The 25,322-nt window shown below is 20.9% G+C and overlaps 6 protein-coding genes across 6 annotated transcripts; 2 read left to right on the plus strand and 4 right to left on the minus strand. All coding sequences in view use genetic code 6, as the record gives it.

Moving 5' to 3' along the window:
* Positions 1 to 366: 366 nt before the first annotated feature.
* Positions 367 to 2,295, minus strand: TTHERM_00138150 (acyl-CoA dehydrogenase; the record flags this gene model as incomplete). Its single annotated transcript, XM_001019797.3, has 9 exons — positions 367 to 560; positions 619 to 688; positions 751 to 925; positions 983 to 1,107; positions 1,163 to 1,315; positions 1,390 to 1,430; positions 1,517 to 1,699; positions 1,873 to 2,044; positions 2,155 to 2,295. The coding sequence occupies 9 exons, from the start codon at positions 2,293 to 2,295 to the stop codon at positions 367 to 369; spliced, it is 1,254 nt and encodes a 417-aa protein (XP_001019797.1).
* Positions 2,296 to 5,645: 3,350 nt separating this feature from the next.
* On the minus strand, positions 5,646 to 6,116 carry TTHERM_00138140 (hypothetical protein; the record flags this gene model as incomplete). The annotated part of the gene is made up of 1 exon (XM_001019796.2): positions 5,646 to 6,116. The coding sequence occupies one exon, from the start codon at positions 6,114 to 6,116 to the stop codon at positions 5,646 to 5,648; it is 471 nt and encodes a 156-aa protein (XP_001019796.2).
* A 4,124-nt stretch (positions 6,117 to 10,240) lies between these two features.
* Positions 10,241 to 10,711, minus strand: TTHERM_00138120 (hypothetical protein; the record flags this gene model as incomplete). Its single annotated transcript, XM_001019794.1, has 1 exon — positions 10,241 to 10,711. The coding sequence occupies one exon, from the start codon at positions 10,709 to 10,711 to the stop codon at positions 10,241 to 10,243; it is 471 nt and encodes a 156-aa protein (XP_001019794.1).
* A 3,152-nt stretch (positions 10,712 to 13,863) lies between these two features.
* Positions 13,864 to 14,334, minus strand: TTHERM_00138110 (hypothetical protein; the record flags this gene model as incomplete). The annotated part of the gene is made up of 1 exon (XM_001019793.1): positions 13,864 to 14,334. One exon carries the CDS (start codon positions 14,332 to 14,334, stop codon positions 13,864 to 13,866), a length of 471 nt encoding a protein of 156 aa, XP_001019793.1.
* A 1,378-nt stretch (positions 14,335 to 15,712) lies between these two features.
* TTHERM_00138100 (cyclic nucleotide-binding domain protein) lies at positions 15,713 to 19,745 on the plus strand (the record flags this gene model as incomplete). The annotated part of the gene is made up of 6 exons (XM_001019792.2): positions 15,713 to 16,157; positions 16,289 to 16,488; positions 16,545 to 16,658; positions 16,853 to 17,229; positions 17,286 to 17,716; positions 18,013 to 19,745. The coding sequence occupies exons 1-6, from the start codon at positions 15,749 to 15,751 to the stop codon at positions 19,743 to 19,745; spliced, it is 3,264 nt and encodes a 1,087-aa protein (XP_001019792.2). The 5' UTR covers positions 15,713 to 15,748.
* Positions 19,746 to 22,955: 3,210 nt separating this feature from the next.
* On the plus strand, positions 22,956 to 24,632 carry TTHERM_00138080 (rRNA 2'-O-methyltransferase fibrillarin; the record flags this gene model as incomplete). The annotated part of the gene is made up of 2 exons (XM_001019790.3): positions 22,956 to 23,391; positions 24,184 to 24,632. The coding sequence occupies 2 exons, from the start codon at positions 22,956 to 22,958 to the stop codon at positions 24,630 to 24,632; spliced, it is 885 nt and encodes a 294-aa protein (XP_001019790.1).
* Positions 24,633 to 25,322: the final 690 nt, after the last annotated feature.

Genomic DNA, 25,322 nt, shown 5'->3' on the forward strand with positions numbered 1-25,322 from the left:
GAAGATAGAAAATAATCAATCAGATATTAAGATAATATTATTTATAATCAATTTATATGAATATTTCTCAATAGTAATTTGAAAAACAGAATAAAATTTGTGTAATACTTTATCAAACAAAACAAATTATTCATGATATTAGTTTTTGAATATGATAATTTTCTGAGGTTTGTAAGATTTATTACTTTTTAGGTCAAGTAAAATTAAATCGAATTAATAAAAAACACATTTTGATTTTAAATTTGAAAACAATATCTTTGAATAGAGTTTTATTTATTTATTTAGAAATATTAAACTTAAAAATAAAATATAAAATATGAATGAAAGTAGTAAAATAAGACGAATGAATCCTCAAAACATAATTTTTCAAGGATAAGTTCTTGTAAATGATTATATTCCAGTTATAGCTCTACCAAGAATTAAAGCATGAATATCATTAGTACCTTCATAAGTATTTACAGTTTCTAAGTTAATAGAATGTCTTAAAATATGATATTCGTCAGCAATACCGTTTCCACCTAACATATCTCTAGCTTCTCTGCAAATTTAAATAGATTTCACTATATTATTAGTTAATTAACAATAAATTATCATTTTTATTAATATTAAATAAATTACTGCATGAATTTCTTTTAACTAGAGAAATCATTTCAGGAGCTAAATTGCCGCTATCTTTTAATCTAGAAACCTAATATTATTTATTTATTTGAATTATATTAATTTGCTTTCTAGATTTTATTAATAATTTACTTAGAGACAAGCCTAAAGAGCTAATGCAATTTCAGTTTGCATGTCAGCAAACTTCTTTTGAATTAATTAAAATGAAGCTAATGGTACATTGAATTACTTTCTATCTAATGTATATTATCTTGCAGCATGGAAGCAGTATTCAGCTGCACCGAGGGCACCCCAAGAGATACCAAATCTGAAGTAAAATAATATATTTTTTAGTTAAAAATAAAAATAGTATTTATTTATTTACCTTGCATTGTTGAGGCAAGAGAAAGGTCCCTTCAATCCCTTGACATTAAGCATTTAAGACTTGTGAACTCTGACGTTATCCATCAAAATCATACCAGTAATAGAAGCTCTTAAAGACAATTTACCCTAGTAAAAATTTAATACAATATTAAATTACTAATTTAAAACCATTAAAAATTACTTCAATTTTAGGAGCAGTTAAACCCTTCATGCCTTTTTCTAATACAAACCCTCTAATATCACCTTACTCGTCCTTAGCCCAAACAACGAAAATATCAGCTATAGGTGAATTAGTAATCCATGTCTTAGAACCGTTAAGGATATAGTCATCTCCCTAAGCATTAAAAATGATAATTATTTTAAAAAATATAATTTTTGTTAATTTTAATCCATTAAATAATTAATTACATCTTTCTTGGCACGAGTTTCCATTGAGCCAGGGTCAGAACCTATATATTATTAATAAAAATAATTTAATTAATTGGTATATTAATAATTAAGGAATATTGTTATTTATTAAAATTGTAAAGTTTACCATGATTAGGTTCAGTTAAGCCAAAACAACCAATTAATTCACCAGTAGCTAATCTAGGAATATAAATATCTTTCAATTGCTTTGAACCGAATTCATGAATAGGATGCATAACAAGAGAGCTTTATACACTTAAAGCACTTCTATAACCACTATCAACTCTTTCGACTTCTCTATTGATAAGACCTTTTTTAGTAGTTATTTAGTTAAATCAATTTTATTTTTAATTAATTAAGAATAAAGAAAATAAAAATGATATGATATCTGCGAAACATGTAAGGTAAAATATGATATCTAATGCACTTAAGAAAGAATATTGGGTAGCTAAATAAATAAATATTAAATAGGTTGTATTCTACCATAGGCAGCTGAGGAGACTCCTGGAAGATCATAATCTGATATAGTGCAACCCAAAAATCCCATTTGTCCAAACTTTTTCATTATTTCTTTATCAAAGTGTTCATTTTTGTTAGCTTCTAAGATTCCTGGCATAAGTTAATCTTGAGCGAATTATCTAGCATTTTCCATGATCTATTTATTTAATAAAATTAATTATTTATGTCATTATTTGTATTTTAAATAAAGAAATATCATAATTATCTTGTTCAGTAATTAAAATTGAACTATTATCAAATATTTACTGTGACTTCTTCTTCAGTGAGTGAGGATCTTAAGTTCAAAGCATCCTAGTAATTGAAGTTGGCAAACTTAGATGCGAATCCTTGCTTTTAAACATTGCTTAGTGTTCTAGCTAAAACTTTTTTGGAAATATTTTAGATCATTTCTACTAATTTTTTTTTTGTAATTTTTATCAACTTTTAATTAATTGAATTAGTTTTAAATTTGTTTAGCATCACCTTTAGTTATAAATATAAAATTTTTTTGTCATTTGCATTCACATATCTATAAAATTGAAGATCAAAAAATACGAATCATGCATATGATAGCTTCACTAATATTAGGAGATAAATTTTGGAGAAAAATAATGAATTTTAAGAAGTTCTTTTTTACTCTTTTTAGAACAAAGTTAAGATATGATGCGTCACTTTCCACCTTCTTAATCTTTCTATTAAATGCTTAACTCTAAATGATTTTTTATCATATTATTTTTAATTTTTTCAGAAATAAATTTATTCTCATAAAAATTATATGATCTTTTGTTTGTATTAAACACAATATTTCTTGAATATTTTAACTGAATAATATTTTTTATTGATTAATCGATTTATGGTATTTTTAACAATTAAATTAAATTAATGCTAATTATAATATACCATAATATCTTTGAAGCTATTAATCATAGTCCCTCAAGAAGGTTTTAAATTTTATTTATTTAATTTATAAGTCACATTGGGCAAAAAATTAAGAGGGGGATCCTTAATTAATGAAAATATAGGGTATTTGAATATTTTATGCTAATAATAGTTTGTTTATGCAAAATTTATAATATTTTTTAAAAGTAGCAAGAAAATATAAAAAGAATGATAAAACTTTGTTTTGTTTTGTTATTTCTAAGCCTAGAAAAGTATTGTTAATTTATTTATTTAAAAAAAAACTAGTTTTCTCTTTTATAATATGTATAGTCTTTCAATAAAAGTTAAAATTACAAATAAAAAAATAAATATAGTCTAAACTAAAAATAATGGTTTAAAAATATTAGAATTTAATATTATTCAAATTTATTTTTTATTAATAATTTAATTTGCGATTTATTCTTTTAGATTATTGAGAAATTTAAGAGCTGTTTGTTAAATCTTAGAGTCTAAATCATCATTAGAATTGTAAAAATTTCCAAGTACATTTATTTTTTTAATAATTTTATGATACATTTTTGTATTAGTTAAGTGTTTTTTCATTTATTCTTATTTTAAAATTTTAGAAATGGTTGAATTAATTAATTAAAATTCTTCCTTGTATTATTAAAAAGTGTTAACAGTGCAGGAAAAAATATATTGTTTTGAAGGAGAATTGCATTCTTAAATTAGGCTTAGTAAAAGAAAGATATCTTCTTGTATTTAACTATATTTTATCTTTTTAGCTGACTACTTAATACAGCCATAAAGAGTTTATCTCAAATCGATTAATTTATTTATATGAATATCTAAGATCTAACTTATCTAAGTACAGCAATCTTTTTAAGTTTCTGTAAAGCCCATTGTAGGAGAACTTTTGTTATGTATCATTTATTTTATTTTTTATTATCAGTTTATTTCTATTTTTTTTTTTGTTTTAAATAATTGTAATATTTAATTTAATCCATTTCTAATTATATAGCAAAGTATTATCAACTAGCTAATCTAAAGAAACAGTCAGTTATCAATTATTAATTGTTTAAAATTAGTTTCAATCAGATTTTATAAATGTAATTATTTCCTAGAAACCAATTATTACTGGATTTAAAATAGATAGATAAACAATTTGAAACTCATTTTTCAAAAATTTAGTAATTCTGCAGAAAAAGGGAAAAATCTTAAGATTGAATGCTTACTTGAAATAAAAAATTATTTGATATTTAGGGAAAATCAAATCAAAAGTTTTAATTAAATTATATTTATGTTTTCAATTATGCTTAATATAAAAACAAATTTTGACTTTTCCAATTAACATGAAATAATATCGAAAGTGAGTAAGTAACATTACAAAGAGAGAAAAAAATAAAAGTTTTACGGTAAATTATATGAAATATAAAACTTAATAATGAGAGCGTTCTTAATGATAATATTTTAAAAGCTGTGTGAGTATTCAATATTAAGAATAAACAAGCAGTCTTTTTAATAATAAATTAATTTTGCATTAATAAATAATTAGAATCAAAATTGATTAAATTTTTTTTTTTTCAATATTATTTGATTTACTTTATTAAGATTAGAAAATAAATTTAAGTTAATTTTTCATTCTGTTTAAAAACAAGATAATAAAATGGTTTAAAAATAAACTCGTATTTAAAAAAGAAAGAAACTTTGTATTTACATTTTTAGATATGTTTGCTATTCATTTTTATTCTTTTCTTTAATATGATTATTAATTAATACTGTAGTTTTTGAATAACCCTTTCTCAAATTAAAAACAGTAATTTTTTTAAAATTTTATCATTAATTTTATAATTCTTTAAAAATTTGGAAGGTTATACAGCTTAAAATTTAAAATAAATTACAGTATTATTTTTTTATCTCTTAAAATCCATATTAACTATTCGTTTTAAGCCACATTCAAATTAAGTTTACTATAACAAATTTTTTATCAAAAAAAAGTTTTTTGTTCAATAAGGCTTACTTACTTTCAGAACTGATTTTTGTAAAGGAATGAAAAAATAGTATTCTTAATAAAAATAATTTAAATTTATCTGTTAAGTAATTTCTAACATAACTAAAATTAGTATGCATAAATGTTTATTTACAATAAAAATAAAGATAGCTTGAAATCTCTAATAGGACATAGATAGCAGCGATATATCATGGACTTTTGAAATTAATAATTTATATTAATTTGAATAGAAAGTTTCGTAAAAATAGCTTGCATCAATACCTTTGATAAAAAGTAATGAGTTGATAAAAACTATTAATTTAATAATAAAAGCCAGTAATTAGTAAGCAAAAATAATAAATAAAAAAATCAATATACAAGAGTAAGGTAGTTTTCTATTTACTCTAACTGAGTTTTTAAAACTTTTATGAAATACTGTCATTATGAATATTTATTTGTTATGCATTTTTAAAATTTAATAAAAAATTATAAATACCAACTATTTTTGTAATAATGCAAATCATTTTCAATAAGTTTTATAATATTATTAACTAATTATTATATTATTTCAATAATATTGTAAACAAAAAAGCAAAAAAACTAAATGTTAATTGATTAAACAAAATTTATCAAAAACCTATGAAACATTTTTGAAAATTTTAATAGTGTTTAAAAAGCTTTTAACCAACTATTTAATAAAGCTTTCTAAATATGATTATTGGAAATAAAGATTTAAATGATAAATTTACAAATAAAATATAGAGGAGAATAAGATAAATAAAATATTTTTTAATATTTAGTTATAATTATTTGATTATAAATATCTCAAAATAAATTATTTAATTTAATTTGAGGATTAAATTAAAATGATAATTTATTAATTTTTGTTTCAAAAAGTAAAAACTTCTTCTTTGATTTTAACTGGAGAGTCCAAATCATCAAAAGAGTTATAATAGTTATATAAATGATTTCTTTTCTCAATAACATTGTCATACATTTTCATGTTAGTTGAAAACTTTCTCATTTAAGTTATACTCATTATTTTTAATTCATTTTAAATAACTTCATCAATTTAAGTGAATTGTTCTTTGTACTGAATTAAGCACATGACGGTACCGGAAAAAACATTTTTTTACTTACGGCTTTTTATTACTGAAATAAGTTCATTTATTAGAATGATATCATTTTGAAGTTAAGAATCTTATAGCTTTTTACATTATTATTAAATACAATTATAAAAAGTTTATCTCAAGCTCTTTAATTTTTCAGTATGTGTTTCCAAAATTTGACTCATTTCAGAACAACAATATTTAAAGTTCTCTTTATCATTCTTTTTAATGAAATCGCGCATTTGAATCATAATATTTGTTTAAGACTAAAAATAAGTTTTATTTATTTATTTTTTATATTTTTATTAAATATTAATAATATTTTGATACAAATCATGACAATTTTTATAATAGATGGCCATTAATTTAGAATCTAAAAAGCTGCCAGTCCACTTTTATTGATTAACATATAAAAGGTCTTTTTAATTAGATTAATAAAATGTAGTTGTTACCAAAAGAGAATACGAATAATGACTTCAAATTTATAAAATACCTCTCTTTTATTTATTTTTATAGAGTTATAAAAATTATAAAAGAAAATGATACTATTTATTTATAAAATTTTGCTTGATATTTCTAAATAATATATTATTTAATAAACTTTCTTCATAAGTGTATTGAATAAACAATAATAAAACTTGAAAACATGTATTTTAATATAAAACTATTTTTTTTAATTGTATTTTTATGTAAATTAGATTTTTTATTGAAATTTCATTATGAACCAATTAGTTTTGTTAACTGATTTAAATTAAAATCTAAAAAAATATGAAAAGCTATTTAAAAATCTAACAAAATATTAAAATGTATTAAAAAATGTTAGATAAGGAAAATAAATTTAAATAAACTATTTTTTTTTTAGTTTTTAGAAAATAGAGCTTAAAAAACTCATCAGAAAAATTTAATCCTATTGTAATTAAAATATTGCATAAATAGAATTTAGAACTGGCCTCAAATTTAAATTTTATGATTAATAATAAAGAAAATTCTAATCTATGCTTATTTTTTTAAGTTTTTTCTGCCCAATTATTTACTTATTTAAAAACTTCTTTATATCTTCTAATAAAAAAGTTCATCCATAAATAAAGGAAATTTTAAATATTACAAATTTAGCATGAGTAAAAATGTTCCTAAAAATAAATTTGTTTTGTCAATAACTAGTAATAAAAAAAATAGGAACTATAATTTTGCTTAAGTCAGAGCCAGTTAAACTAGTTTTAGGCTGAGTCATATGAAATTTAAAATTAAAATAACAGGGTCTTGAAAGAACATAAAAAAATTATCTATACTAAAATGTAAGTAATTATAAAATTTGTAAAAAAATGAAAGCAAACCAGTAATTTACAAAAATTTCAAACAAAAAAAAAAATACTGCTTAAAAGTAATTTGATATTTAATTAATAAACTGACCTGTTTACATTTTAATTAAATATTATTATGAATAGGATCCTCTCAGTCATTAGATTTTATTATACTTATAAATAAAAATAAGAATTCATCAGTAAATATAAGAGTAATTTATAATTAAAATATGTAAATAGGATTAATATAAATTTTTGGCTTAGGTTATAAAAATTTGAAGTAAGCTATATCAATCTTGATATTATCAGATTAAAATCCTAATTTTACTTGGATCAGTACATGAAAATTTATATTTCAAAATAAATTATTTGAGTAATTTAAACTAAACTAATAATCAATAACCTAAATAAATACTCTTAAATTTAAAAAAAAATAATAATATTGAAAATCTAAGACAGTTTAAGTTACCTTCCTTGCTTTTATAATTAACTTAAACATGAAAATTAGCTGTTTTTATTGATTTTAAATTTTAATAAATAGCTAAAAAACTAATAAGTAAAATCTATATTTATTTTAAGCTGGTTATTATTCTTTTTTTTTATTTTTTGTTTAGCAATTTATCAAGTTGATTGCTATTTATTTGTATATAAGGCACTTTAAAATAATATTATTTCTAACTCTAAACCAAAACATAATAATAAAAAATGAAAATATTATCAAAAAGAAAAAAATATTAGTATCATAATAAATAAAAAGTATAAATACTCTGACCATAAATTTTGTAATAATTATAAATCTAAAAGAACCTTATTACATTATTTAAGTAACTAATAGAAATTTTACCTTTTTGTATCAATAATAAAAAAATCGAATTTGCAAGAGTTTCACAAAATTTTTCTAAAAATTAATAGTAAAGTTAAAATAACAATATAATCTTTTATTAAATTCCTTCATTTATGCGTAATAAATATATATCGTTAAAATCTTTATTTATATTTAAAAATCATAAATATTTTCTAAATAACATTTTTATTCTTTAAAATTAAAATTCTAAAATATATTGATTTCAAAAATATATTAATATATATATAATACAATATTTAAGTTTAAAAATCATTATTTATTAATAATTTTGTTTGTCATAATATTTTATTCCATTTGCTTAGTTAAAAATGTAAAAGCTGTTTGTGACATTTTAATCAGTGAGTCTAAATTATAAAAATAATTGTAATAATTATTAAGAAGATTTCTTTTTTTAGCTATTTTAGCATATATTTTTGTGCTTGTTAAAATTTGCCTCATTTCTTCATTACTAACTTTTTTTACCATTTTTTATATTAATTTGTCAATTTATTTGAATTCTTCTTTGTATTATTAAAGTGTATTGATAGTGCAAGAAAAAATGTATTATTTTATTGAAGATTTGCATCCTTAAATTAGGCCTAATAAAAGAAAGATATCTTCTTGAATCTAGCAATACTTTATCTTTACAACATTCTATCTAATACAACTATACAGAGTTTATCTCAAATCAAGTAATTTATTTGTATGAATTTCTAAGATCTAACTTATTTCAGAACAGGTATCTTGAAAATCTTTTTTATCACTCTTCTTTAGAGAATAATCTTTATTTATCATTTTTTATTTTTATTAATTTAGGTTATTTATTGATATTTTATTTGATTTTAAATTATTGACATATTTAGTTTAAATTTATTCCAACTTTTATAGCAAATGATAATCAAACAAGCATAAAATACCTAAGTAAATAATCACTTTAAAATTCAGTCAGCTATCGAATATTAATTATTTAAAATATGTATTAATCGGATTTTAAATTTAATTATTTAAAAATGATTAATTATTCACCAATAAATAATAGATAAACTCTTGAAAGATGGTTACCGCTTTACAAAGCGATAAACAATCATTTTTATTTACAATATATTTATTTTAATTCAATTTAGTTAATAATTAATTTAAAAAAATTTATTTTTTAATATTTTAAGAAAATCAATAAATAAATAATCTTTTTTATATTTTTTAAAGCAGTAATAGGGATGCATAATACTTTGAAAATTCAAATTTCACTCAGCTTAGAATTAAGTATTGATTACAGTATAATTTTCTGAGTTGATAAAACCTAATTTTATTAACCTAATATCAAGCTTATTTTTGTTAATTTACTTATCCAAAATTTAATATAAATTATAATTAATTTATATTCAATAACCTTTCTGATATGATTCGGCTGAATTTAGTTTAGAAAGAGTTAATTAATTTAGTAATTAATAAACAGAAAGAACAAAAAATGTGATTTTTGTTATTTAATTTAGTCAATATAATAAAAAATATTACAAAAAGATTTTTGCCACACACAAAAAAAGATAGCTTTTACACTCTAATGAGAAAGAAATGAAATTAGGGTTATACAAAATAAATTAATAAAATATAAAATTCTAAAAAATTTTGATAAATAATTTCATTTGCACTAAATTCTCTCACACATAAAATTAAAGAATTAATAAAAATTATAAATTTATTAAATAAATAAAGTAGTAAATTGTTAATAGCTGGAAAAAAAAGAACTTAATACATAAATTATGTTAGTTTTGTATCACATAATAATTATTTTAAAGCTTAATGACATATGAAATAATTTTAATCAGTATTTACTTTTAATTTTTGAAGTGCAGATATCAAAACGTTTTAAATAAATTTTTAAAAAGCATTAAAAAATGTAGTAAGTAAAAACCAGAAGATTAATTTATTTAATAAGAATAATAAAAATCGAAAGAAAGATTACTTACTTTCTTTAGAATAACAATTAAAAAGCTTACAAATTAATAGTTAAATAAAACTCTGTAAAGCATATTTGATTTATAGCATACATTTTAAATGATAAATTTGCAAATAAAATATAAAGGATAAGATTTACAAAGTATTTATTATTCATTTATCATTTATTTTATGTTAGTTAGATTTTAATGAATAAAATTTAATATTTAAATTTCAAAATAATTTTAGGTTATTTTGTTGGCTTTAAACTTTAGTTAATAATTTATTATTTGTTTCAAAAGGTAAAAATTTCTTGTTTAACTTTAACAGGAGAATCCAAATCATCTAAAGAATTATAAAATTTATTTAAAATATCTCTCTTATAGATAACATTTTCATACATTTTCATGTTGGTTGAAAATTTTCTCATTTGATTTGTAGTCATTTTTTTTAAATTATTTTAAATAACATCATCAATATAATTGAAGTCTTCTTTGTATTTCTTTAAGCAGTCAATGGTACAGGAAAAAATGTATCTTTTTTTAGGACATTTAATTATTTAAATTAGGCCATTTAATAGAGCTATATCATCTTGAAGTTAAGAGTCTTCGAGCTTTTTAGATTTTTATTTTATACAACCATACAGAGTCTCTCTCAAATCATCTAATTTTTAAGTGTGTATTATCAAAATTTGATTCATTTCAGAACAACAGTATTTGAATTACTCCTTATCATTCTTTTTTACAAAATTGAATATGTTAATCATTTTAATTTTTACTATTATAAATTTAAATTATTTATTTAATTATTTTAATTAATTCTAATTTTTTTGTATTAAAGTATTATAAATAATATTATTTAAAAAACTACCCAGCCAAATAATATTTCTTCATAAATAAAAACAATTTTTAATCAGATTTTAAAAATTTAATTCTTACCAAAAAACTAAATGAGTAACTATTATTTGGAAAAGTAGAGAGTGGTTTAATAAGATTTATTTTAATTAATTCCAATTTTTTTGTATTAAAGTATTATAAATAATATTATTTAAAAAACTGCCCAGCCAAATAATATTTCTTCATAAATAAAAACAATTTTTAATCAGATTTTAAAAATTTAATTCTTACCAAAAAACTAAATGAGTAACTATTATTTGGAAGAATAGAGAGCGGTTTAATACGATTTAGAAAAAAAGAAATGGAATTACTTTTCTTTTATGAGTAAAAGTAAAAAAAGTTTTGTTTAGAATGAATTAAATGGTCAGTGATGGTGTAAAATCAAAAATAAATTAAAAAAGAATGTATCTAATTTAAGAAATTAGATTTTATGTTAGTCTTAGCAAATAAAAAATAGCTGACTCATCAGAAAATGAAAAGAATTTAATAAATCAAGTGATTTATAAGGATAATAACATTAGCAGCAAAAAATAATCGAGAATTTTCTTGTCAATATGAAAAGTATTAAAAATTATTTACAAAGAAGCGGACAAAAAACTAATAGTTAATATGAATTCTTATAAAAAAAACACTGCATCAAATTTATTTTAATTAAATTTAATTGATAAGTTTACATTTTTACTAAATATTGGTTTGAACAAATCATTTTATTCATTAGGTTTTATCAAATTTATAACTAAAAATCAGAATACATCAATAAATATAAATGTAAATTAATAATAGTAACTATAAGAGGGATACATCTTAATTATTTAATTAGTATTATATTAATTTTAAGTAAATAATTCCAGTCTCTTTTTAATAAAATAAGAAAATATATTCATTTCGTTGATCAAAATTGCAAAATCTTTACTTAAATTATTTTTTTACTCAAAGGCATAATATGTTTAAACATCTAATCTCTATCAAAAATATTAAACATAATTGAAGAATAAAATTAAAATTAGTTTTATTAGTGGCTTTGAAATAAGAATACTCACTTTTTATTATTCATAGATAGAAATGTATAATAAAATAAATGATTATTTTTATATTATCTTATTAAGCTGGTTCGTTTTAGCAAGTTTTTTCTTTCAAAATATAGCGAACTGATTAATTTTTATTTAAAAATCGAATCAAAAGAATTTTCTTGATAAAGATCCATTTGAATATGACATTTAAAAATAGTTGAAATTAAAAGATGAAGGTAAAAAATATATATATAGAATCGAAGAATATTCTTAGTTTAAATTCTGTTAGATAATATAATAAGTAAGGATAATGTATATAAATAAAATAATTCACTTACTAAGTATCTCAAAACTCTTTTGGTAACTAAAACTAGAATAAAAGAAAAAAATTCTGATTTTAAATTTAAATCAAGAAAAAAAAAACCAATAAAATTATGTGAATTCATAAGTATGAGAAAGCCTATAATTGAATAGCTTTATAGAGTTTAAATAAAAAATTTTTTGAATAATAATTTCCTATTTAGCTAAATTGTAGTTATTATAATGTGTGTAGTCATTTAGAAAATACCTTGTAAAACTTAATAAATAAATTTATTTCTAAGAATAGATAGAATAAACAAAATTATGTATAAGTTTTCAAAAAAAAGAATGTTAATGAATTCTTCTTTTAATTATTATAAATCAAAATACTTAAAAAAAGGATTGTTTACCATAAAAATAAAATAGATTTTATAAAATGAAAAGGAAAACTAACAGAAAATGTTTAGGATTCAATTGAAAGAGAATTCATTTAAACAAATTTAAAGGCAAATAATTATTAGCTAATGAAATAAGTAAATAAAAATTTTCCTATTTTGAATACATTAAAAGAAAAAATTCATGCAGCAATAATCTGGTAAATCAATCATTATAATTTTAAACAGCTATAATTTAAAAACCAGCCTCATCTTAATTGAAGTAATAATTAAGGCAATTAATTCCTACTATAAAGCTTTTAAATTTTTAATTAATTACAATCAAGATAAACTTAAAATGTAAGTTATATTTAATTCATATTTTTCGTATATTGAGTGAATATTAATGGCTCATGTATTTTGAAAAAAGCATGATTTAATTATGAAATAAATAATAAAGAATCTTATTTTTCTTAATAGAATTTGTTAATAAAATTAAATACCTTAATATGGGTGATGTTTTGTTCTAATTAAATAGAAATTTATATTATAAATATTATTTAATAGTTAATTACTAGGATAGTTATAATCTAAATTTAAAGAGAACTTTATAATGAAATAGGTCTAAATGTTAATCAAATCAATAAATAATTTATTTAATTCATTTAGTCATTTTTTAGTGATGGAAAAGAGAAAATCAAATGTGAATATTCTTAATCAGTGTCTTTGTTTGTTTAAAAGCCTATAAAATTTGTTGATTAGCACCGCTAAGGTCTTTTAGAGTTTTTCGAGGTGGATTAGGTGAGAATTAATGAGGATTTAAGGTATCTAACTTATATTAAAAAAGAAAAATTTTTATATAAAACCAAAGTTTATGAAGATAAACATACTTAGATAGATGAAGTAAAATACATTTAAGTAATGCTAGTGAGATAAATAAATTTTATGATCTTCAATCGTTTGATCAATTTTAAAAAAATAAAATAGATAATCTAATAATTTCTAAATAAATACCCATAGCGCAAAGAATATAATTAATATTGTTAAATAAACTATTTGGAAAATGTTAAAATAAATATTATTGATTATATTTTAAGTTATTTAATTTTTAAAAATGTAAGATGAGTAAATTTACAAAGAAAACATAAATATTAAATTGATTAAAATACATTTTTAATTATAATTTTTTGTATTTGTTAATTGGTTAATTTTGATAATTTGTTATTAGTATGAAGTAAATTATTTTTAGTTTGATTAATTGAAAATATTGTTTGAGAAATGTTTGCCAGCAATTAATAAATTATTAGCAAACAAAAAGTAAGTTAAAATTTGTCTAGTTCAGAATGTAAAAACTTCAGCTTTTATTTTAACAGGAGAATCTAAATCATCAAAAGAATTATAAAAATTGTATAACATATTCCTCTTATTTATGACGTTATCATACATTTTCATGTTTGTTGAAAAAGATCTCATTTATGTAGTACTCATTTTTCTTAAGTTTGTTTAAATGACTTTATCAATTTTATTGAATTCTTATTTGTATTGTTCAAAAGTGCAGATCGTACAAAGGAAAACACTTTTTTTATGAGAGGATTTACATACTTTAATAAGGTCTTCTAAAAGTAAGATATCCTCTTCAAGTTAACTGTCTTCCAATTTTTTACATTATTACTTAATACAGTTGTATAAAGTTTCTCTCAGCTCAACTAATTTACTAGTATGGCTTTCCAAGATGACACTTACTTCAGAGCAGCATTTTTTAAAGGTTTCTTTATCGTTTCTTTGGACAAAATCATATATGTTTATCATTTTATTTGTTTTTGATTATTAATTTAGATTTTTATATTTTTTGTTTTGTTTTTAATGTTAATCCTTTTTTATTTTATTTTAATTTGATTTTGTTTTTATAACAAATCATCATAAATTAAAAAAATCAAAATAACAACCAGTCAACCATCATAATCTTTTCTTTAAACCAGCTTAAACTAGAATTATAAAAAAACTCTTAAATATTCGAAGGAATAATAATTACAGTATTACAGGTAAACAAAGCTGGTAAAATAAATTAATTAATTTGTAAATTTATTTATGTGTTTTTCATTTACAGTCAACTTTGTAAAAAAAATGATTAATAGAGTATATTTATTGATCAGATAACGTAAATGCTAAAATAAGCTAGGCAAACACACAATAAAGTATTTTAATCAGAAGTATGAAAATCTTAAACTTAGTATTTTAATAAAAAACTATTAATCTGAGTCGTATTTTTAAGTGATTATTACATGTTTCTATAAGCTTCTTTCAACACAAAATTAATAAATGGGTGAATAATTTTTAATAGGTTAATTTAGTTAAGGTGAATATTCAATCAGAAAAATCTTTACATGTATCATCAATCAAGTTATATTTCAAGAAAAAATGCAAAATAAATATAGAAAATTTTCAAAAAAGCTTTATCCTGAAAAATAAATACATAAATATATATATTTTTTATTTTGAACCATGAAAGCCCATCATACATACATAAACCATAAAATTTCTAAATATATGAGTTTCAATATTATTTCTTTCAGAGCCTTTCAAGGACATTTTTTAAATTTATGAGAGAGATCTCACAAAGAAATTTAAAATGAATACATTTTTTAAAATAAAATCTGTTTCAAATCAATTAATTTTTTTTTAGGCAAAATAATTTTAAAAATTCTGTGAACTGCCAATTCAATACTAGTATGATTACTTATAATTTATATTTGTTAAAAAAATTAATTATTATTATGTAATTTGTTTATTTATTTTATTTTATTGGTGTGATTGATACTTATTGACAAATTAAAAATGATTTACAATTAATTTTAGTGAAATAATTTTTATTAAATATAAAATAAATTATCTAAATTGATAAGGAGTAGCTATTCTTTATAAACAATATGTATATGTGAGAGATTATTTAACTTATGCTAAATTCTTTCTTTTAAGTTTTATGTTAATCAAAAACTTATTAATAATTGTGACTGAAAAAACTTCTTCATAAATTATATGAAAAAAAACTCATTTAAATCTAAAAATGAAACGAGGGATGTTGAAAATGTATTATTGAATAAGCACACGGAAAAAAACTAAGTAAGTTTTTCATATTAATTTCCTCATTGTTAACCAAACAGTAAATATTTACATCCTTTTTTGATAGGATTATATTATTAGATTAAAATAAGAACATGCTTAAATGGAGGGAAAAGATTAAAATGAAAAAAAGATAAGCACCAATTTAATTTATTGGCTTTAAAATAATTTTAAAGAGCTTAAAAATATTTCAGAAACTAAAATTTAAGAAATTTTAAGCAGTTCTCAAATAATTAGTTTCAATAAAGGCTAGAAAATAGTGAAAATTGGGGACAAAGCTGAATACTTCTACTTAATTATTTCTGGATATTGCTCTGTTTTCATCAGCATACCAAATTAAATTTCCTCCAAAGGATACCTACACTTAACTGAGGTTAAAAAGTTAGAGCCTATGCAAACATTTGGTGAATTAGGATTAATTCATCCAAATGGTTTGAGATCTTCTGAAATAGAATCAAAAACAGACTGTATATTAATTTAAGTACCAAGAGAAATTTATAACAAGAATTTAAGTAAGACTTTTGTTAGGGCAAATTTTGTTTTTTATTATTGCTTAATTATTAATCAATTATGTCAAGAATAAATATAAATAATACAAATTATGAATTGTTATTTATTCATTTCTAATAAAAATTAATTCTAGAGAATGTTGTCATGAATGAATTAAACACGCTGTGGGGGCTTATTAGATAAGTTTCTTATTTAAATCATTGGAATGAAAGAGATATTGCAAATCTTATTTACAAATTACCTTCTAAATAATACTGTCTAAATCAATCAGTATACTCATAGGGAGAGTCTCCTGAATCAGGAATATTTTTTATATTAAAGGGGGAATTTGAAGTAAGAAATTGTTTATTTGATTCAGCTTCTTAATAAAATTAACTTCTTTTGCTTAGATTAGAAAATAAATAGAAGTTGATGTCTCCATCGAATAGCAAGAATTAAAAAGAAGTGAACTTGTTAATGTAAAGTTAGAAACGTCAACTCAGAAAAAACAAATACATGTCTAAGTACAAAAATATTTCTAATTAAAAACTGCCTCATTCTTTAAAATAATATTTCCAATAACTGAATTTTGTTCTGCAACTGAAAATATCATCAAATTTCATACCTTATGTTGTATATACTCAAGCTAGTTTTAGCTAAATTTGTTTAATTATTTTTTAAGATCTTTAATTAGTTATTTTATTTATAATTTTTATAGATAGCCGTCCTTTCAGCTGGTTGTAGTTTTGGTGAAGAGGAAGTAGTTCTTAATAAAAAAAGAGAAAGTAATATAATTTGCATATCTGAAGGGGCATTAGTGTACTAAACAACGAAAAATGAATTTGAAAAAAAATTTCTTTGGAACTAAAAAACAAAAGAAAGCCTAAACATTCTAATTAGCTAGAGATAGCTATGGGCTCATCAAAAACTGAAGGAATTCAAAAAAACCAAAGAGATATCTAAGGAAATCTTTAACAAAAAAAATTTGTCTAAAATTTTCTCTCCAAATTCAAAGTATGAATAGTCTGCCAATACGAGGGAGTATGAACCAACTTAAGATAAAAGCAATAAAAATTTTGAAAATACTTCATTAGAGTAAGCTAATTTTATTCTTAATAAATATCTTAAAAATAGTTAAAATATTGTAATAGGTTTTAACAAAGGACCAACTCAAAATCTGAATATATCAGTGCAACCAAAAGTGTTAACTCTAATGAATAGACATCAAGAAGATAAAGTAGCTAAATAACTGGCTAAGATACAATGAGTTTGAAGTAATCTATGACAATCGATATCTTGAAAGATTAAAACAAACTAATTGGGTTTGAATCCCAAGATGAAGATGTTCATTTTAATTTGAACACTTTCAGAAATGTATAAACCATTAAGAGAGAGTATTCATTTAGTGATTAAATGGCTAGTTTGATTGCAGAAAATCAATAAAAATCATAGAAATTTGGTGCTATAAATAAGGAGCACCTCTAAAAATACTGCTAACAAACAGCTTCTTAATTATCCAATTATTCTTCTAAAAAATTTTAGAATATACCTTAGCTGCCTGAAACCTATTAATAAAATCAAGGTAATTCAATAATTATTCATTCATTATTTTTTTATTCAACATCTCTTTTACACTTTAACTTCCAGCTAGCTACTCTAAAAAAATTATTTGTAAAACGAACTTATTTTTGCTAACAATACAATAAGAAAGTAAGCAAGGAACCCAAAAAGCTAGCTATTTTCTAATAGTTGTTTTTTCTAATTAATAAATTGAAAGATGATTAATTTTTAACTAGCCGATTTCGTATAAATAACTGTTTTCTTTTTCAACATCTATTTAAACATGGTGGATAATCATATTAAATTTATATAAAAAAGGTGAGAATATATAAACATATATTGATAGGATAAAAAAATCTTGCTACGTAAAATCAGTGAGAGAAGAAAAAAAATTAGTTAATCAACAAGAAATCAAAAAGGAAATTAAAGAATTAACTTCGTAACTGCTTGAAAGCTTTCCAAATAACAAAGAAACCAAAAAATGTTAAAATTTTGTTGACTTCAATTTCATTAGAACCTAATACAAAAATAAAAAAATTGAAGAAAAATAGATACAGCAACCTAAAATTAATACAGAAGTCAAAGAAAAACAAGAGTAGTCACCAATAATTTAAAAGAAGCTAAGCACTTAATACTCACCTTCCCAGCCTAAATTTCATGAATAATAAATTTTATTCTTTTAGAATGATTAGTCAGCCAAAAATCTTGAAAATAAAATTACTTTTGAAGAAATAACAGATCAGAAAAATTAATCTACACAATAAAAATATTTAATTAAAAGCTAGAGTAATTAACAACAATACGTATCAATCCCTCTTTACTTACAAGAAATTGATTAAAAGTCCAATATGGACTCTAAAATTAAATAAAAGTAACATCTTTTATTCCCTTTAGAAGAGTAAAAAGAGAAAATTCAAAGTAAAATAAAAAGCAAGGAACTTAAATTATACCTGATAAACTCTCAAAAAACGTTTTAGTATTTCAAAGACTAAAAAGGTATTGATTAAATAAATTAAGATCCCAAAAACAAATAAACATTCTAACCAAGGAGCTCTTTTTCTTTGCTATCAAATCAATACAATTAAGAATCTCAAACAAATTTTGCTCAAAATTTGGAAACAGTAAATGAGAACACGTTTAAAAATTAAATTATTAATAATTCAATTAATAAATTAAATAATTAGGTTGATTTGATTTTCGACCACAAATTAATAAAGTAATCAACATCTACAGTCCAATCTGTATATGATGAAAACTCAAAAATACTTCCAAAAGTTAGGAATAACTCTGAAACAACCCACAAAAACATAAAATACTAACAGTAACTAAACGAATTAAACATACTAAACAAATTAAAAATTAGTGAGTCATGTATTTTGAATACAAAAACTACCAATTTCTTTAATCGCTGTAACCACATAAACGATATAAATAAATCTTAATTTTCTTAAGTAGACGAACTAGAACTTAATGAATTAAATAAAGATGATGCAGTGTTCTCAAACTATAAAAACTCCGTTAATGAATAAAATTCTCCAATACTAAATCCTCATCTAGCTCACCGCTCTTACAATAGAAAAAGTTAGAGTTTGAGATAAAGCTTTTATAAAAATAGTCAGAATTTTAATTCAAATAGTAATACAAGTTTTACCACTATACATAATTCCTAACTAATTCAGTCCAACTGCTTTAATAAAGACACCCTTAACAGTAATCTTTAATCAGAACTCTCATATCAAGCAAAGTATCATTTCAATAATATCAAGAGACCAAAAGAAAGTATATCAGCTGAAATGCATTAGCTCAAAACCTTACAAAAAAATTAATTCAATTTCTCAAAGAAAAATGTATTTTTTAAATCGGATAATCTTTAGAAAAATACTGATTTGACTAAAGCTTTCAATCACTAATTTATCATAATATAAAGTGAATAAAATTAAAAGAACAAAATTTTTGAGAATTTAAAAAAAATTTAAGGAAAAAACTATTCTAATGATTAATAGTTCCAGCAAAAAATGTTTGTTGTTAAAAGAAACCTTTATCATAACTGAAATTATTCCCAAATAAGTATTAATTTGTAAACATTTATCTATATAATTTATTGTTTATTTATTTTTAAAATTATTTGATTTCATATATATTATATTAATTCAATGGTTTGCTTGACTATATTTTATTCTATATTTTACTATGTTGTTATATACTAACAATTAAAATTTTTTTTATTTAGAACTTTATGAGCTTGTTTATTTTTATTTCCATAATTATTTTCAGTCTTTTTATTTAATTCAACTTAAGAAAAAAAATAAAAATAGCATTTAATATAAATGTGGCTAACTTAATTAGCAAAATTTAGTTCATTTTCTTTATAAATTTTTAACTTTTCAAAAGGTATTTTAATCTTAAATAGCTATTTCCCCTATTTTTTAATTTAAAATTTCCTTTTCTTTCTATATAGATTTATTTAAATGTTATCATTATACTATACTGATTTCTAATAAAATTTATTTTATAAATAAAGTGGATCATTTTAAAAAAATCTTTTTAAATAAATTAATATTCTAAATTCATTAAAGAAATGAAAATTAATCTATTAATACACAAATTCATTGTTTTAAATTCATCTGATCGGTCTTATCTAATCATATGCATTTTAATAAAAATATATTTAAGTTTATCTTATTGTTTTTCTTGTCTTTTATAATCAGACCTGATTGATCAAGGCTAATTATTACATGCAATAATGGATATTGTCGATTAATTTATGAATTTACTTTTAAAAAATTTATTTAATTTTAGAAATTTAAATTGATTATTAGTTTTTCTGAGTTCTTATTTTTTGGTAATCAAGCTCTCTAAAATTAATTGAAGCTTTTATTATTTGTTATTCATTGAAAAATTGGCTGATTTATATGATTTTTCCTTTTAATATTATGGTTATTAGGTTTTGGTAATTATTAAGTTTTTACAATGTTTGATTAATATTTTATGTGACAGATTAAGATATTAGCATTAAATATTTTGTTATCGTTTAATTATAATAATTAATTAAGAATGATATGCATTTTTAAATTTACTTTTGTCATTATTAAATTTTTGATCTTTTAATTTTTCAAATTAAATTTAACACAAATATGTTAAAAATATTAATAAAAAGATTTTTAATTTTATTAAATTAGTTAGTCAAATTACAAGTCAAAAAATTTTATATTAATTTCAGTAATTCACTTTTTTTAAATAAGTTGATTGGTAGAGTCGGTTCACAAGTTAACTTACCTAGAGAAATACAATTTAAAAATAACCTCAACTTTTTTAAAAAATAATAAGATTTTCAATTTAATTATTATCTACTATTACTAAAATAACATTTTTAAATTCTCTCTAATTTCATTTTAGTTGATTATAAGATGGTGATATTTTTTAAAATAGCAATATTAGAAATCGAGAATACAATTATTAAATGAAGTTTTAAAATTATTTTTGTGCATTAATTAAATAATTACGAAATACAATATTTAAATACGAATTTATTAGATTTATTGATACAAATTTATAGATATACTTTATGGCGATGATCATATTTTATAATTTTATCTACAAAAATATAACTTTTGCTTATGTATTTTTTTTGTAAATTGTTAAAAATAAAATATTATCTTAAATTATAAATAATAAAATTAATAATTAAATGCTTTATTTTCCTTCAATAAAAAGAATTTATTTATTTATCTTTTGCTTTTATTGCCATCTTATACTTTTTAATTAATTCTAATCATAAAAATTAATTTTACTTATTTACATTTTACTGTTATCATTAAAGCTATTTTATTAATTTTAAAATTATTTATCTATTAAAAATTAGCCTTTTGAAAATTAAGAATTATTATCGTTATAATTTTATTAAATTATAAATAAATATTATAATTATTTCATTAAAGAATTATTTACCAAATAAAAAACAAAAAAAATAGTTTTATTTTTGTTATTTTTAAGTTAAATTAAATTCTAAATAAATTTGAATTAAATAAGTGTAATTAATTAATTGACTTTTAGTCAATCATAAATAAATACAAATCATTATTTTTAAATCAATTATTAAACGATGAATTATATTTATTAATTCTATTCAAGATCTTAAAGTTAAGTAAAAAGCTGATAACAAATACAAGAATTTTAAATATTAAAAAAGTAAAGACATTTTAAAAAATTTTACAATAAATTTTATATTATAAAAAATGTTATTAAAAAAAGCACTTTTACTAATAAAATAAATAATATATTTTAATTGAAAAATATGATTTTTAATTTAGATATTTTAATAATATTTTACTAATAAAATTAAAAAAAAAATAAATTTAAAACACAATAAAATATATTTCTAACCAATTTACTAAAATTTAAAAAAATAATTTTATAAAATTTATATTTTAACAAAAAAAATGCTTTATAATTTATTTAAATTATAAATACTCCTTTTTAATAATTGGATATACATTTAAAACAAAAAGCGAGCAAATTTAAAATTAAACTTAACATACAAAAGAATAATAAATTAAATAACAAGTAATATCTGTTTGATATTACATAATTTTTAATCGAAATAATAATTAAGTCAAAGATTGATCAAATAGTAAATTATCATGTAATTAATCTATTGTCAAAATTAAATATTTTGAACTTATTTATTATTGTTAATTTAACGATAAAATATAATTTATTAAAATGAATATATATTAAATTGAATTGATGTATATAACCATATATTATCATCAATCATTTTAGTCATAAGGAGACTATTTCCCTTTAAAAATGAAATTAAAAATTAGGTTGTTAATAATGTAGAAATAATAAAAATAAATTAGAGATAAGTGTATATTGTTTTAAAAGTTAAATAATGCTATAAGTTAGGTTTGTATTTATTAATAGATAAATAAATTACATAAATATAATGAATTGTGTTGCTTGCTTTGAATATATATTTTTTGATCTGAATATGCTACTATGGACTCATAAAAGAAAGACATTAAAATTTGATTTTATTAATGGCAAAAATAGAAAAGGTTGAATTAATAGCAAAAATATGTATTAATTAATAAATTAAGAAGTATTAATAAATATATTAAAAGAGGAAGGTCTAATAAATATAATAAATACAATAAGAGCAAACTAAATTCAAAGAATTAACAATAAAAAATAGAAAGATAAAATTAATTAAAAAACCAAAAAAACTAATTAAATAACATAACTAAAGCAAAAATAAAATGGGTAAAGATTTCAAGTCAGGTGGTGGCAATGCTGGTGGAAAGCCCTTCAATAAAGGTCCTGGAGGTCCTGGTGGAAGACCCTTCAATAAGGGTCCTGGTGGTCCCGGTGGTCCTGGTGGCAAATTCGGTGGTGGCAGACCCGGTGGCCCTGGTGGCAAATTTGGTGCCAAGGGTCCTAGAGGTCCCAAGACTATTATTGTTAAGCATAGATTAGAAGGTGTTTTCATCTGCAAAGGTCAATAAGAAGCTTTGGTAACTAAAAATTTCTTCCCTGGTGAATCTGTTTACAATGAAAAACGTATGTCCGTTGAAGAAAACGGTGAAAAGATTGAATATCGTGTCTGGAATCCCTACAGATCTAAAATTGCTGCTGCTGTTGTTGGTGGTATTTCTGATATTCATATTAAACCTGGCTCCAAGGTTCTCTATTTGGGTATATATTTTAATTCTTTTCAATTAATTGATACAGCTTTGAATAGTTTGCATACAGCAAGGCTGTTTAAAAACAAAAATGCTAGATACTAATCAGATGGTTGACTTTAAAATATAATCAACTCAATCAATTATTGCAAAATATTAAAAAAGATTGATAGATAGAAAGTATGTATGTATGTATGGGATACTCTACTTAAAATAAAATAAGTATTTGTTATACAAATATAAAGTAGGATTAATTCAATGCAGATAGATAGTTAGCATTTGCAAAAATATAAAATCCCATAATGAAAATTGTAGCTGATTGTATTGAATAAATAAATACATTTCTATCTACAATAAAAAGCATTTGAAAGATATATTTATCTTACAACATATACTACTAATATATAAATCGATAAATGAATGAATAAATAAATAGAATTTTTAAATTTTGCTTTAATCAATAATCCATATAAAATTTACGCTGCTATTCTAAATAAATAAGTCAATAGCAATTAATTTTACTAAAATAAAATTTATTTTAGGATATTTTTATAACAAACAAACAAAGAAAGAATGATGGTTAAATTCATAGAGATTTATATCTGAATTTATTTAACATCGATTATATCATTTAATTTCAATCAATTGAGTTAAAAATCTCTCATGAATAATGATATATTTTATAAACTTACTTATTTCTTTATTTTTAAGATGTAGAAATAATTAATTCCCATCGATAATATAATAGAATCATCTAGCAAAATTTTTATTTAAACACATATTAAATTAAATTAATTATAAATAGGTGGTGCCTCTGGTACAACTGTCTCTCACGTTGCTGATATTGTTGGACCCACTGGTGTTGTCTATGCTGTCGAATTCTCTCACAGAAGTGGTAGAGATTTGGTAAATATGGCTAAGAAGAGAACCAATGTTGTTCCCATTATCGGTGATGCTAGAAAGCCCCAAGAATACAGATTCTTAGTCGGTATGGTCGATGTCGTCTTCGCTGATGTTGCCCAACCTGATCAAGCTAGAATTATGGGTATGAACTGTTAATACTTCTTAAAGAATGGTGGTCACTTCCTTATCTCCATTAAGGCTTGCTGTATTGATTCAACCAACGAACCTGCAGTCGTTTTCGCTGCTGAAGTACAAAAATTAAAAGAAGAAGGTCTCAAGCCTGAATAATAACTTACTCTTGAACCTTATGAAAGAGATCACGCTATGGTCCTCGGTTCTTACAGAGCTTGATAGATACTTCTTTATTTAACCACTTCTCTATATATAATAACAATCTTTCTTAAAATTGTAACTAAATACTTATCTTAGTTTTCTAGCGTAAAAGTGAAAATCGTCACCACAGCAGATTCCTGATAGTTTTGATAATAAAAATTAACAAACAATAAATTAGCAGAATTAATAAATCGAAGTTAGTAATTACAAGAAAAGTAGAATCAATCACAAGCTAAATATGAAATTTTATCAGTTTTAAAGACAATAAAATCAATTAGTCCTAGTACTCAAATTTTAATCAAGTGAAGCAAACAGATAAAATTCACACACTAACAAAAATTTGATTACCAGAAACCATGTGATTAATGCACACAGATATTCCTGTAATTATAGCAATAAAATTATATATCCTACATACATAAAAAAAATTGCTGAAATAAAATAAATAATTAATTAATTTTTAGAAAATTATAATATTATATATGATATGATGACTATGCATACATACATTTGCTATCTGTTTATTGTAACTTAATTTTTATTATCTCTGCTGACTGATGAAGAGGCAGATTTTTCCAATTCTAATTTCTACTCACTAAAATCCATAAATAAAGAATATTTTAACACTTAGTTAACTAAAAATTAGAAAATACTATGATGCATTACATTGCACATATTTGAATATCTTTTTTAAAAGTACTAAAAACA

The sequence above is a fragment of the Tetrahymena thermophila genome (genome assembly GCF_000189635.1).
Source record: "Tetrahymena thermophila SB210 genomic scaffold scf_8254582, whole genome shotgun sequence".
Taxonomy (NCBI): Eukaryota; Ciliophora; class Oligohymenophorea; order Hymenostomatida; family Tetrahymenidae; genus Tetrahymena; species Tetrahymena thermophila.